The following is a 15201-nucleotide window of genomic DNA, read 5'->3' as shown; positions in this document are numbered from 1 at the left end:
TGGTGAGGTTAGGTATTTTCTAGAGTCAAGCATGATTCTTGACTTTTTAGTCTTTCTAATCTCACATAATCAATCCTTATGCTTTTGCTGGGAATATCATTGTATGGCATTTCTCATAAGGATGCTGTTCATCCTCCCCGCCCCCCAATTTATTGTGGCACAAGACCTTCTTAATCTTGGCATCAATCTTTCAGGTCACAAATTGACTTCGAACTTCAAGGAAGGCAAATTGAACATTTCTGGGAACTAGAGTTGTTTATTTTGGTGGGAGAAAATTCCCTATCATCCTTCACATGACATCATTAAGCCAAAACCTTGCTAGGATATGCAAAATAAGGCCAGTTCTGGTAGAATGGGGAATCACTCATTTTGCAACTTATATGAATTGGGGCCAGCCTTGCCTATTAGCCAATCAGTAATGGGGGGGAGGGGGAAGTACTGAGCACTGAGGCTATTCTTTGTTTGGTGAAACCACAAATTATGGAGGGTAAGTTGGGTAGTTGCCAAGACACATTTTTGAAAAATTTTGAAAAATTGCTTTTCATATGGGTTTTGTATCCTCGGGACTTAGCACCTAGTAGGTATTTAAAATGCTTGTTGTTGTACTAGAAAGGCAACTGTGGTGTATTTGTTAGCTATTATCATTTGATCAACACTTACTGTGATCTAGGCACTATGCTAGGGACCTGGGAGAATAATTGCAAAGAATAATGCAACCCCTACTCTCAACAACCTTATTTTTTATTGAGCTATTGGGGAAAACACTGGATTTCAAGTCAGAAAGCCTAAACTGGTTTGCATTGCTTTCCAGTTGTATAACATTAGGAAAATCATTTAACCTCTTTAGTTCTGTTTTCCCATCAGTAAAATGGGGATAGTAATACCCCAAAATCCTATCTCACACAGTCCTTATGAGAATTATTATTAATAGAAAAATTGAAAAATAGTAAATAGATAATGATAGTATGAATTTGTATAACCCATAAAGGTTCTTCTCACAACAACCCCATGAGGCAGATTGTGTACATATCATCTCCATTTTACAGATGAGGAAATTAAGGCCCTGAGAAGTTAAGCAATTTCTCTAACATCGCACAACTAATAAATGTCTAAAGTGGGATTTGAACTCACTTATACTAATTCCAGTATTCTGAAGAGATAATTTCCATAGAACATGTTGAAACCACTAAATTCTTTATAAATGCCAGCAATTATCATTTTCCTACTAATGGAAACTCTGACTTATTTTGTTGTTTACCTGAAAATGTACCAGATGATGATGATAGGTACTGGCAGGGTCTCTAAAGTTTCCATATTAACTTCTAATTGGGATCTATGGCTTCTTCCAGCCTGAAAGGAGAGAGTTGAAACTTTGGAAAAGAAGAGTGTGGAGAGATCGATAATTTCTAAGAGCAAAGTTGGAGGATACTTATTCAGCAAGAAAGGAGGAGACTAGATTAAGGGGAAAAGGTCAGGAAAGGGATCAATTTTTTCTACTGGCTTAGCACGTGAGAATTAGTGTATAGCCCCTTTTGCTTAGTCTCTCAATTACTTTCCCAGAATTCCCTTTTTTAAGTTGACTGTTATATGATTGACCTTTTTTTTCTGGTCCTGGGCAAAGCTTGGTGGTAAAAGAGCAAGGTGCTCAGAATGAGGAAGAGGAGGTAAAGTGTTTTCACATTAGACCAATATAGAGCACTCCTGGTTTTCTTTGTGAACAGATTGAAAATCATGGCCAGCAATGTTGCCTCTGGGCTGCCTTTTAGAGTTCTTCTGCCACTTTCCCTGACTGTAGGTAAGATTGCTTTTCTTCTTTTTGAAAAGAAAATCATAATGCCTGTATTCATTTAATTCTCAAAGTAGTGGAGATAGAAAACTTTTTTGTGACATCTTCCATTGCTCTGTGGAATATGGCAATTTTACTCTCTTTCCAGCTAAAGATACAGTTGCTACCCTGATACACTGGAGACTTTGATCTGGAAGTATCAACTAGAAAACTCATCATTTTCTGGAATCTGGGGCAATTACAGGACATTGGAAGCACATTCTGTTGTTCTAGTGTTTTCAGGCAATGGGATGGTAAAAGGTAGATTTTGGATTCAAAGTTTAGCTAGGTTTTTAACCTCAGCCTCTGTTTAGGACATTTTCTGAACTCTCCTAACATAGTAGCTTGGTAGATGCTTTGTGGATGTTGGGAGAGGGAAAGGTGTATCTATAGGACATCAACATATCCAATTGACTGAGTCAAAAATTCAGTCCCATTTAGTTATGCGATATATAGGCAAATAGTTTATTACTGATTTCTTGGCTACATGGCCAACTGTAAAGTAGACATTACTTCAAAAATAGAGACTTGACTCTGGATCAAGGACCTCAGTTCCAAATACCACTTTTGCTGCTTACTACTTGATGTGACCTTGAGCAAGTTACCTGAACTTCCTGGGCTGAAATTTCCTCATCTGTAAAATGAAAGGATTGGAACAGATGACCTCTTAGGTGTTCTCCAACTCTCCATCTATGATCTTATGAATAAACTAATAACTTCAGATTGTATTTACCCATACAAAATAAAGATATAAGGTGATTATCCAGAGAATTCATCTAAAATACCCCAATAGCTGTGACCAAATTTTGTTTATCTGGATAATTCTTTCATTAATTCATTATGTGCACAATTATAGACATAGTCCAACTGAGGATGAAAGCAGTGAACATTGGACATCACATAGCTACAAATTTATTTGTGTACCAATTACCCTGAATTGTTATTCTTTGTTCACCTGTGAGGTTATCTTGCATCCTACCTGGCTTTGCAATATTAGACATTGCTACTGAAGTGAGATTTTTTTAAGCCTTGAATTGTAATTGGGCAAAGTATTTTCAGCTTGCTAGAAATTCTGACTTTTCCCTGCCATTCTTGGGAGTAATATTTTGTATGCTTTAGTGAATGATAGGTATGGCTACATTGCCAAAGAAAGACTGAAGCAGTAGGAGCCTGGTTAGTCAAAAATTACTGGAATAGCTCATTACAAATGAGATTTTGAATAAGAAATCTATGAGATATCTTAATTGAAAGTTAGTGATATTTATAATGAACTGCAAAAGTGAGGAAACTCCTTCTATCAGTTTGGTTTGTCCTCCATAACTTACAGTCTCAGAGAATTGCCTAGATGAGCACTGAGAAGTGAGATGTCTTGTGAATCATTTATAATCATATATACTATAATTTCTAGCTGTGTGACCCTGGGCAAGTCACTTAACCCCCATTGTTAGTCCTTTAGAACCAATACACAATATTGATTCTAAGATGGAAGGTAAGGGTTAAAAAAAATCATATATACTGAAGGGAAGACTCAAAACCAATTCTTCTGCTCATTCTCCTATAGCCATTACTTTAAAGCAGAGATTCTTAATATGGAGTCTGGTGAACTTAAAAAAAAAAAAAAAGCCTTGATACATGTGGAATTGCTTGTCAGCTCCTGAATGGGGGAGGAAGAGAGGAGGTAAAGAACATGAATTATGTAACCTTAGAAAAATATTCTAAATAAATAAATAAATTTAAAATAAAAAAGCCATGATAACTATATTTTAATATATTTGATTTCTTTAGTATTCTGATCTATTTTATTTTATTCATTTAAAAACATCCTACTGAGAAGGAGTCCATAGGCTTCTCCAAGATGGAGTCTATGACATGAAAAAGGTGAAGAAACCCTGCCTCTAGAATGAATGCTAATGAAATTCCATCAAATCTTTTCCAATTCAATTTGACAAATATTGGTCAACTGCCTTCCCTATTAAAGCCCTATGTAGGGGGCTAGAAATACAAAAATCTATATGCACATTCTGATCCAAAGACATTTAAAATGTTACTGGTAGGGTATGATATTTCAACAATGATTTTAAGAGGACTGGGATAAGTAGAAGTACATACAAAGGGTATGAGAGACAAGAAGAGGGAGAATTCACTTTCACCTTGAAGGGAAAAAGGAAAATGAATCATGAAAGAGTTTTTGAAGGAGGCAGCACTCAGAGGGCCTTGAAGGAAAGAAAAGGCTTCAATAGCTGGAATGTGTGGGAAGCCAATAAGAGAAACAGAGTCTCAAATAGATAAAAATTTGAGACTCCTCTTTTGACCACTTTTGTGAGCCACACCCTTTCTTGTTGAAAAGTATTGTGGCCTTATTGAAAAGCTTTAAGCTCTTAGCAAACCAACAGTCAAGAGGTTAACATTCTTCCCCTTTGTTCAGAAATGTAGCCAAGGCCGAAACCTTAGTTTAGCTGGGGCATTTGCCCCTAAAAGTATTCTCAGACTTGGGTGGGTGATTAACAAATATAGCTGAAAGTCCAGCCTGGCTCTTGTCTTCACCTTGAAGCTTCTAAGCCTGTTGTATTGTCTATGTTAAAAATGCAGCTCTGCACAGCTGTGGGAAACTTTCCTTGTGCTTTTGGGTGAAAGGGAGTTTGAATTTTTGTATATAATAAACTTGTGACTCAATGGCACTTTGGAGAAGCAGCTATGAGTTAACAGTCAAGATCGTCTCCTGTGTCCCGTTATTTCCTTATCAACTAAGCTGTCCTTATCAGAGATGATAAATAGATCTCGGCAGGAATGTAATGAGGTACTGGGTTGGGAGGGTATAGTGTAGACAGGGATGGGAGATGGCACTTCTTCTATTGCCTGCTAAGGATCTGCTATCTTGATTTTTCCCCTTTCTATTACAGCTATATCATTCAGGTACAATGGAATGTCAGTTGTCTACCTTCTATTTTTACTTCTCCTTCCATTCTTTCCCAAACCTTCAGCTGTCTCAATGAAAGGTAAGTACCCTTTTCAAAATCTTTCAATAAAGAGTAAAGAAAAGAAAATGTTATGTTCTTAATTTTTGAGTATTAGATAGCATCCCCCTGGGGAAAAAAAAAACAAACAAACACAAATATTAGCATGCTAAGAGGTAACCTTTGATTCTGAGTTTGGCTTGTGAATACTTTACCAGAGGTGGGAAATCCAGTATTAAAGTTAGTGTAAGAATGTTGACCTTGGAGTCACCGGGGTCTTTGGCTCAAATCCTATCTGCTTGCTAGTTGTGGGGCCACCTCTCTTGGCCTTAGTTTCTTCATCTGGAAAATGAAGGTACTAATAGTACCTACCCCATATGAGAGACTGTGGATTGAGTTTTGTTGGTTGTGAGGAAGATTTGGGTTCAGATGCCTTCTCTGACATTAACTGTGTTGCCATACCACAAATCACTTAACCTCTCAGCCTTGACCAACTCTCTAAGACTTCTAATAATAACTACTTAAAGGACTGCTAAGGAGAACAAAATAGATTATGTATTTAAAGTGTGTTGTGAACCTGGGACATAAATAAAAAAATAACTTGCTGTTATCTTGGATATGGCACTACAGTGAGGTAGAGTGACCTTAAGAGTTAAGAGGATCTGAACTCAAGTCCTTGCTCCATCACAAATTGGCTGTGGGACCATGAGCAAGTTTAAGTTCTTGCTTGCTGGCAACTTCCTAAGATGGTGGTCTTGGAAATGGAGCTAATCAGGCCATCTGAGGGTGAGAAAATAGATTATAGCCTACTCTCCCTGTGTCAGCCAGTCATGGGGCTGGTCTCCAGCACAACCATACCTAGTTTCATACTCCAGCACTTCCTCCTTCTGCAGTAGAATCTCTCAATCTTCCCAGTTCCGAGCCAAGCGTGGCTTTTCAGAGGAGTTATAAGTGAACGGTTTTCCTTAGCAGCAGCTCTAGAGACACCGTCAGGGGCAATTTCTCCCCTCTTAACCCTTCCAGCCCCTGTCCTCCAGGTCACTTTCCAAGGCACCCTGGAGGAAGGGTCCAAGTAACAGAGAATTATAGAGCCCCCTTTCCCGTTTCCTTTTCATTTTGAGTGGATTTTGCAGGATAAACAGGCTTGTGGTCTGCACTGCAGATCTAATTATGGCATTTCCTCCCCCAATCCCAACCTAACCCTTTCCTAAATTTCTCTGTTTGTGTTGAGGATAACACCATCCATCCAGTCATTCAAGTTCCCAACACTGGTTTCATCTTCTCCCTCTCTTTCTCCCCACAGATCAAAGCAATTGCCAAATATTGTCTATTCTATCTCCATAACAGCGGTCACATCTGTATCCGTCTTTCTATTCCCATAGTCGCAGCTTTAGTTCAGGCCCTCATCACCTCTCACTGAATTATTGCAATATCCTTATAGCAGTTCTCCATACGTCTCATTTCTCCCTATTCCTCTCTCCCCTCCACACAGCTGCCAAAATGATTTTCCTAAAGCACAAACTTATCTGTGTCATTCTCACTCCTCCTCAGTCAACTTCAGGATGTTCCTCTTGGCTCTGTGGTTCCATATTATTTCATCTTTAGCTCGTCTCCTTAAATTTCTATTTCTCTATAATTTTTCCAATATACATCATTACTACAGTAGTGCTTGTACATAATGTATAAATAAATAAATATGCACAGAAAAGCAACTAGGTGGTACAGTGGATAGAGCATTGAGTCTGGAGTCAGGAGATGTGAGTTCAAATCCAACCTTAGATACTTCCTAGCTATGTGACCTTAGGCAAATCATATAGCCCTATTTGCCTTAGTTTCCTCATCTGTAAAATGAGTTGGAAAGGAAATGACAAGTTACTCCACTATCTTTGTTGAGTCAGACATGACTAAAACAAACAAAAACGAACAACAAAAAAGTATATGCCTATATTTGGATTACCTATTCATTTTTTAACTGATGTGAGCATGGTACATTTTTTAAAAAGCTTAGATACCACTTTTCTAAAATTCTTAGAGAAGGATGAGCTGCTGCTCCTCATTTGTAGGAGTTTATATACAGAAAGTTCCTTCCCACATGGAGGAAATCACAGTTCCACCGTGTGTCCCCTTTCCAACAAAATAGTGTGATTGAGAAGGGTCATGAAGACATTGACTTGAACAAAAGATAGATTGTTGTGCATTTCAGAGAGATCACTGTTTATAACAATAAGAAACTTGGAAGTCCGGACAATCTGGTTTAGGTGCTGGCCCTACCACCTATTTACCAACTGCGTCATTTTGTACAGTCATATCCAATTCTTTTTTATCCCATTTGAGGTTTTCCTGGCAAAGCTCCTGGACTGTTTTAGCATTTCCTTCTCCAGCTCACTTGACAGATGAGGAAACTGAGGCAAACAGGGTGAGGTGACTTGCCTAGGGTCATACAGGTTGTAAGTGTCTGAGGCTGGATTTGCATTCAGGAAAATGAGTCTTCCTGACTCCAACCCTGGCATTCTATCCACTGTGTCACCTAGCTGCCTGTGCCATCTTGTATGAGTCACTTAATGTCTAAGTCACTAATATCTATGAGAAGGTTAATTATAGTCATACTATGTATTGATTGGGGATACTGTGAGGAAAGTGATTTGTAAAACTTTAAAAAAATACTCTATAAGGGCAACTAGGTGGTTGAATGGATAGAGAGCCAGGTCTAAAGTGGGGAAGTCCTGGGTTCAAATCCAGCCACAGACACTTCCTAGCTGGGTGACCCTGGACAAGTCATTTAGCTCCCATTGCCTAGCCCTTACCACTCTCCTGCCTTGGAACGAATATACAGTATTGATTCTAAGATGGAAGGTTAGGGCTTAAAAAAAAGTTTTCCATAAATGTGAGCTCTTATCATTAATAAGCTGTGATCAATAATGAGAACTTTTATTTTATAAATAATAAAAACTCACATCTCCCTACCACTTTAAGTGTTCCCTCACAACTCTCCTTGGAGGTAAGCAGGGCAAGTAGCATTAACCCCATTTTATACAGGAGGAAACAAAGGGCCAGAGAGAGGTTAATTGACTCTTCCAGAGTCACAAAGTAAGAACTGGACCAAGGACTTTAGCCAAGCTCTCTTGTGCCACCACAGCACATTTTGACACAGATTATGAGAGAAACCATCTGCACAGAAAAATCCAATATGGGAAGCACTAGGAGAGTTATGTAAAGAGAGAGCATTTTCTAAATATAGTATAATCTAATTTGTTTGGATCTCATTAATCAGAACTCATGCTTGTTTGGTGAAAGGTTAGATTAAAATTTGACTTCAGCACCATTTGTGATAAAGTGATGAAGAGATCAGAGACATAGAATTGGAAAGGATCTAAAACAGAACTTATTAAGCAAATTAATAGTGTGACAAGAAATTCAGCTCTAGGAGGAAAGCTTAACTCCCTAAGGAGAATAAATCATTTTTAAGCACTTTGCAAGCATTTATTTCCATTTGACATATAAACCAACTACACGTTATTCTTACATATTCATCAAAGCGGGTCTAAAGCAACTCGGTTAATCTAAATCTGCACACCAGAAAGTAGGGATTTTCTGTAGAGTAAAATTTAATTCGAAATGATCTCTCTTTTAAGTCTGAATTTGTGAAGTGATTCAGTGAATGTAATTTGGCCTTTCTTCTCATCTAGGAAGAGGAAAATCACAAATTTCCCAAGGAATAGTAGAAAGCATCTTGGACTTCCATTTAAGAGATCAAGGTCCAAATTTGCTAGTTAGGCAGTGTATTCCAGTCACTGGACCTTTCTGAATCTCAGTTTGTCATCTGCATAATGTGGATGAAGTATCTACACTTCAGTCAGCTAGATGGCATAGTGGATAGATAGGTAGTTTGGGGTCAGGAACATTCATCTTCCTGAGTTCAAATCTGGCTGTAGACACTTCCTAGCTGGGTGATCCTGGGCAAACTGCTTTTTGCCTCAGTTTTCTCATTTCTCAAATGAGCTAGAGAAGGAAATGGCAAATTTTCTCCAGTTTCTTTGCTGAGAAAACCCCAAATGAGATCCTGAAGAGTTGGACATGACTGAAACAATTGGCCAGCAACAAAGAACCATTTTTGTGGGCAACTAGAGTCAGTAATACCTTACTTAAAATCCAGTCTCAAACATTTAGTAGTTATGTGGTCCTGGGCAAGTCACTTAACCCTGTTTACCCCAGTTTCCTCATCTGTAAAATAAGCTGGAGGAAGAAATGGCCAACCACTCCAGGATCTTGGCAAAGAAAACCCTAAATAAAGTCGTGAAGAATCAGAGACAATTGAAGCAACTAAACAACAATACTGCTTACCCCACAAAGTAGTTGTGAGGATTTGTCAATCTTAAAGTTCTATTGATGTTGGATATATTATTATGAAAGGAAACATGGTCAATTAGTTTTCTCTGACATATAGACATTGACTTGTTACAAATAAAATTGATATAGAAGGATATATTTTAAAATATTAGGGTTTTACTTAAAGCCATATTGATAATTTAAAAAAACACGTGCCTGCTAAGATCTAATCAAATGCCCTGCCATGCTTTCCCCCTGGCTTCTTCATAGGAAAGAGAGTGTCCTAATCAAGTTCTGAGTCTTTATACCTCTGCCTATGTAATTACACTTCCTGCCCACCTGTATCATGTAAGAGGAATCATGGGAAATCCTAAGTCCCCTAAACGTCCATAGGAAGTTTATATCATGGATCTCAATATTAAGTCCAAGGACTCCCAAATTTCCAATATCACAGAAGAATATCTTGAACAGAAGACAGATTGCTGAGCATTTCTGAGAAATCACAATTACCACAATAAAGTTGCTTATCCCCTACTATGGCTTTCCCCCAGTCCTTCACCTCTTGAAGGTCTTACTATCCCCCTATTATGACTTCAACTTTCCTGGTGAGAGCACGAGATATATGTTGCAGTGTTCATGCACAGTGTGGGGCATGCATTGTGTACAGAATAAGTATTAAGTTGATGGGGACAGGCACAGAAGTCTTCCTGAGGGTAGTGTGACCCTTGATTTTCCCATATTCTTTTTCTAGGAAGCACGAAGTATCTGCTAAGAGCAATCTGTTACTCTAGTGGCTTCTTCTTCCTGATACAAGTGATCTTGCAGGTGGCTTTTCATTACAAACCTCCTGATGGTAAGGAACAGTATACTTTGGTTTCCTGCTGAACCAGAGAATCTAAGAGTCAGAACTAAAAATGGACCTTGATTTCAATAATAGGAAGAGTAACGTCTTATCCTTCATTCCTCTCTCTATGTGTCCCTTTCCTTTCACCAAGCCTTTCTAAGGTTGACACAACTCATTTCATACCATCTTTTCCTTTTTCCTTTTATCCTTCTAGGTTGGTTCATTAGAAGAGTAGCAGTCAAAATCACAGAATGAATTGTCAGAAAGAACAAATAATGAGAACAAGGGATAGAAGTTCCTTTTAGGAAGACCCCAAAGGGTCACTCCAGCAAGAGGCAGCACAGTATACTGAAGAATGCATTGGAACTTGGAGTCAGAAAGATCTGAGTTCAAGTCCTGCATCAGGCACTCACTAGTTCTGTGATTCTGATCAATTTACTTTACCACTCTCATTTTCCCCATCTATAAAACGAAGGGGGTAGGACTCATTGCCCCTTAAAATCCATTTCAGCTCTAAGTCTATGATCCTAAGATCCCTACTGCTTTCAAATACTGAACCATGGGAATGGGAGTCTGTCAGATATGCTGTCTTCTTTAATCAGAATTGAGCTCCTTGAAAAAAGGAACAGTCTCTTTCTATTTTTATACCCAGAGGTTGGCACATAGTATGTACTTAATCAATGTCTTTTCATTCATTCATTCTAGATACTCAAGAGGGCAAAAAATAAGGAATGCTTTTAGGCTCCACTGAAAATTCAGTTCTCTTCAATAAAGATTAATTAAGTATATGCTATATGCAGAAAATATCAACATACCAGTAAGACCAAGAAACACATCCTGTCTCTTTCTGACCCATTTCAAACAGTAACACACTGGCTAGCAAGAAGGGAGAGCCAGAGTCATTAGAAAAGAGTGAATTGGTTGGTCCAAAAACAGTCCAAAAAAAATCCTAACATACATGAACATGTTTTTTTCTTCTGTTCTCATAGGTGCAGTTTGGGAAATGATACTTGGGGATTTGGGAATTCTAAGGTAAGAATGGGCTTGATAAGTAAGGGAGCGTAATAGGTAGTTATTGGCCCTAAATTACTCCATTCAACTCAAATAGCATTTATTAAGTACTAGTTCTCTGTGAGATGATGCTGGGAGGTATAGAAAAAGGAGATGATAGTCTCTTCCCTTGAGGAGATGACATTCTAATTGGGAAGGCAGGTCACATACACATTTGAAGCAATTAGAAGATAATATTATCTAGGACAACTTGTAGACAGAGAATGCTACAGGAGAAGTGAGGTGGGCCTGGGGAAGGTTTTGGGAAGAGAATGGGGGACTTGAGGCAGATCTTGAGAGATTGGCAGCATTTGTGAAGATTTGTGAAGATTTCCTTCTTACTAAGGATGACAGTCTAGTTAACCTTGTGAAATTGAGGGTTATGGTCAAAGGGCAGTTAGCCAAAGAAGGAGCAAGCAAGGAATCTATGTATTTCACAAACACAAAAATCATCCTTTCTATAAGAGCCCTAGACTGGGATTCAGAGGAACTAGGTTTGAATTCTGGCTCTGCCATTTGATACTTGTGTAATTTTGAGTAAATTGCTTCCTCCTCCATAATGTCTTGGTTTCCTTATTTGTAAAATTAGTGGGGTAGTTTCTACCTTCAATATTCCTGTGAAATCCTATGACCTATGTGATGAGAAATTAATATCATAACTTCCCACCTCCCGACCCCTGGCCAAACAAAGCTCAAGGAAGACTCTCTACTTGACTTACATTTTCCCCTCCACAGATTCAGCCAGGTGGATGCTGGAAATATCGTGCGTCTTCTGGCTCCAGACATTGGGATGCTGCTCATGTCTCTTGTCATCATAAATCTGAGCCAAAAGCTGGTGATGCCCCTTGCTCCTGACACACTTTTACCTTCCCATAGCCATGAGCTGGAGGAGAAAACAGAGGAGGAGAGCGAGATAGTGAGTGAGACTCTACTATCTTAGACCTGACAATGAAGTTGGACTTTGGATGGTGAAGTTAATGGGGCCTAGGTATTCTTTGAAAAGGAAATCAAGGGACAAGACTAGCTATCCTATAGAGAAGAGGAATGAAAGAAGGCAAGGAGGAGAGTGGAAGCCTTTATACCACATTGGACAGAAGTCAAGGAATCCTATGAATCTTAAACATATTCCACTCCTCATTCTATTTGCTTTCTAGGAGAGCAAAGGGATTGTGGCATGTGGTTCAAAGGCTTGGGACTATCTTCTAGTTTTTGTCACTCAATAAACCAATAGGCAGTTATTGCTGTTCCTTGAACAAGAAACTTTCTCACCTGACTAGACATTTTCGCTGACATTTTTCCATTTATAGAATGCGTGCGCTCTCTCTCCCCATCTCTTTCTCTTGGCTTTCCTTGTATCTTTTAAATCCCAAATAAAATTTTATCTTCCAAAGCAAACTTTATCCAACTTCATTCATCTCTAGTACCTTGCCTCTGTTGATTATTTCCAATTTATCACATTTACAGCTTGTTTGTATGTAGTAGTTATTTGCATGCTGTCTCTCCCATCAGATTGTAAGATCTTTGAGGGCAGTGAATATCTTTTACCTTTCTTTGTATTTCAAGCACCTGACATAGTGGCTAGTATATAATAGGTACTTAGTAATGTTTATTAACTGACTTATTTATGAATTGCTTGCTTTGTGTCAGGTACCATGCTAGATGCTGGGAACACAAAAATAAAACTCATAAGGTCTTTGTTTTCAGAGTTTACATTCTATTATGGGAGACAAGTACATACAGTATATACAAACATAGTTTATGGAGAAAGGGCACTTTTAATAGTTTAATAGTTAAGGAGATCTAGAAAAGTTTTTGTCTAGAAAGTGGCAATGAGTTTCCCCACCCCAAACAAACATCTATAGGCCTGCAAAACAAATTCCCACTTTGGTTATAATTATCTCCTTCCCTTCCAAATATTCCTCAATCTGAACTTTGTCCATCATTTCTCTTTCTGGAGCTAGATAGCCACCAAAAAAAGAGCTATTATAAAAATGTTTGTACATTAAGGGTCCTTTTCCTCTTTTTTATCTCTTTGGGAAATAGACTTAGTAGTGGTATACATGGGTTCAGTTTAACAGTTTGGGGAGGATACCAAATTACTTTCCAGAGTGGCTGGACCATTTCATAGCTCCACCAACAGTAGATTTGCAGCCCCATCAGCATTCATCTTTTTTTTGGTCACCTTAGCCAATCTGATAAATGTAAAGTAGAACCTCAGAATGGTTTTAATTTGTATTTCTCTAATTGTTAGTGACTTAGAGCATTTTTTCACATGGTTATCGAGAGCCTAGATTTTGGGCTGAGTCTTGAAGGAAGTGAGGGATTCTATGAAACAATGGTAAGGAAAGGATACATTCTAAGCATGGGGGACTGCTGGTGCAACAGTTCAAAAATAGGTGTTGGAGTATTCTGTTTAAGGAATGTCAAAAAGACCAATTTGCCTAGACTGCAGAGAAGAGAAAAAAGGGTGGCAGTATGTAATACAACTGAAAAGTTGGTGTAACTCTTTTTACAGGGAGATGAAACTGATCTGGACATTGATGACTGTAGTTCTGACAGCAGCACATCCTCTGAAGAAAGTGTTTCTGAAGCAAGATCCATGGGGAAGATGGCAGAATTCTTAGGCAAAATCGCTAACATCACCACCCACTTGAAAACAATATTGGATACTCTTGTTACAATAGCTGGGAAGGTCCTGGTGACTCTACTCCTGGGTTTGTCAGGTAACATGGGGGTCTGGGTGGGAAAGACTTGGGTTGCTCATACTAACATTCATAAAGTTCAACTTAGAGCTTTCTCAGAAAACCCACTTGATAAAATGGCACTCCATAGAAACCCCAGAGGTTCACTTAGTAAGTCTGAGAACAATTCAAACTAAATAAAGTTACCAAGGTTCAACACTCTGGTGGATTTATCTTTAACTAGTAGACTTTTTTTGTCTTAAAATTTTTTATTTAATTAATTTAGAATATTTTTCCATGGTTACATGATTCATGTTCTTTCCCTCCTCTCCTCCCAACCCTCTCCCATAACCAACAAGCATTTCCACTGGGTTTTACATTGATCATTGATCAAGACCTATTTCCATATTATTAATATTTGCATTAGGGTGATCATTTAGAGTAGCAGACTATTTTTGAGGCAGCTAAGTGACACTGGGCTGAGAATCAGCAAGTGCTGAGTTGAAATCATTCATGAGAAATTTAGTAGCTATATGACTCTGGATAAGCCACTTGACTTCTATTTGCCTCAGTTTCCTTAACTGCAAAATGAAGGAATTAGTCTTGATGGCTTCTAAAGTTCCTTCTAACTCTAAATTCTACAACCCTTTCCCTCACAAAATTATTGACTATCAGAGCTTAAAGTGAATTTAGGGATTGCGTAGTCAAACCACCTTCTTTTACAGGTGAGGAAATAAGCCAATATGGTATAATGGAAAGAGCCCTAAATTTAGTAAGAGAAATTGAGCTTAAATTCTAACTCTATGATCCTGAGCAGGTGTGAGGGAAGGGAATAAGCATTTTTAAAAATTTTAATATACTTACATTTTAAAAATTCTTTAAATACTTTAATATATTTATATTATATAATATATTTTATGTAATATATTCAATAATTTAAAAATTAAAAATACTTTAAATAATTAAATATATCATATGTACTTTTTTGATAATTTGAAATTTAAATTCTTAATTATTTAAAAATAATTAAAATTAAAAAATTAAAATTTTTCAGATTATATTTCAATATAATTTTTAATATTAATTTTCTGAGTTTTTGCAATTCATGTTTTCTTATTCTCTCCTACCCCTTCCCTCTCTCCAAGAAGGCAAGTATATGCACTTGCTATGAGTCAGGCCCTATGTTAAGCACTTTAAAAATATTATATCATTTTATTCTTAAAACAACCCTGTGAAGCATGTGCTATTATTATCTCTGTTTTAGAGTTGAAACTAAGGTAGACATAAATTTCATGACTTGCCCATGGGCACACAGTTAAGAAATTTCAGAGGTTGGATTTGAACTCAGGTTTTTCTGACTCCAAGTTTAGTGTTAATAATTATCAGAGCTAAGAAACTCAGGCCCTCTGATTCCAAACTGGTGTGTTTTTTTCCTGTTATATTCTATGGTCTCTCTTAAATATTTTGGAAAATGCTATTTATACAAAAGTCCTACATTGTGCCACCCAGCTGCTGCCAACT

At 37.8% G+C, this 15201-nt stretch overlaps 1 protein-coding gene across 1 annotated transcript in view; it reads left to right on the top strand.

The window, feature by feature from the left end:
• Positions 1-1731: 1731 nt before the first annotated feature.
• LOC123233568 (piezo-type mechanosensitive ion channel component 2-like) overlaps positions 1732-15201 on the top strand; it is a 107647-nt gene continuing 94177 nt past the window's right edge. The window contains exons 1-5 of the mRNA XM_044659639.1: positions 1732-1795; positions 9857-9958; positions 10939-10981; positions 11735-11915; positions 13515-13722. Of these exons, the coding sequence (XP_044515574.1) occupies positions 1732-1795; positions 9857-9958; positions 10939-10981; positions 11735-11915; positions 13515-13722 (598 nt within the window). The remainder of the gene's footprint in view (positions 1796-9856; positions 9959-10938; positions 10982-11734; positions 11916-13514; positions 13723-15201) is intronic.

This window comes from Gracilinanus agilis, chromosome 2 (assembly GCF_016433145.1).
Source record: "Gracilinanus agilis isolate LMUSP501 chromosome 2, AgileGrace, whole genome shotgun sequence".
Lineage (NCBI taxonomy): Eukaryota > Metazoa > Chordata > Mammalia > Didelphimorphia > Didelphidae > Gracilinanus > Gracilinanus agilis.
The sequence above is the reverse complement of the archived record's forward strand: the minus strand, read 5'-3'. Positions and strand labels throughout refer to the sequence as shown.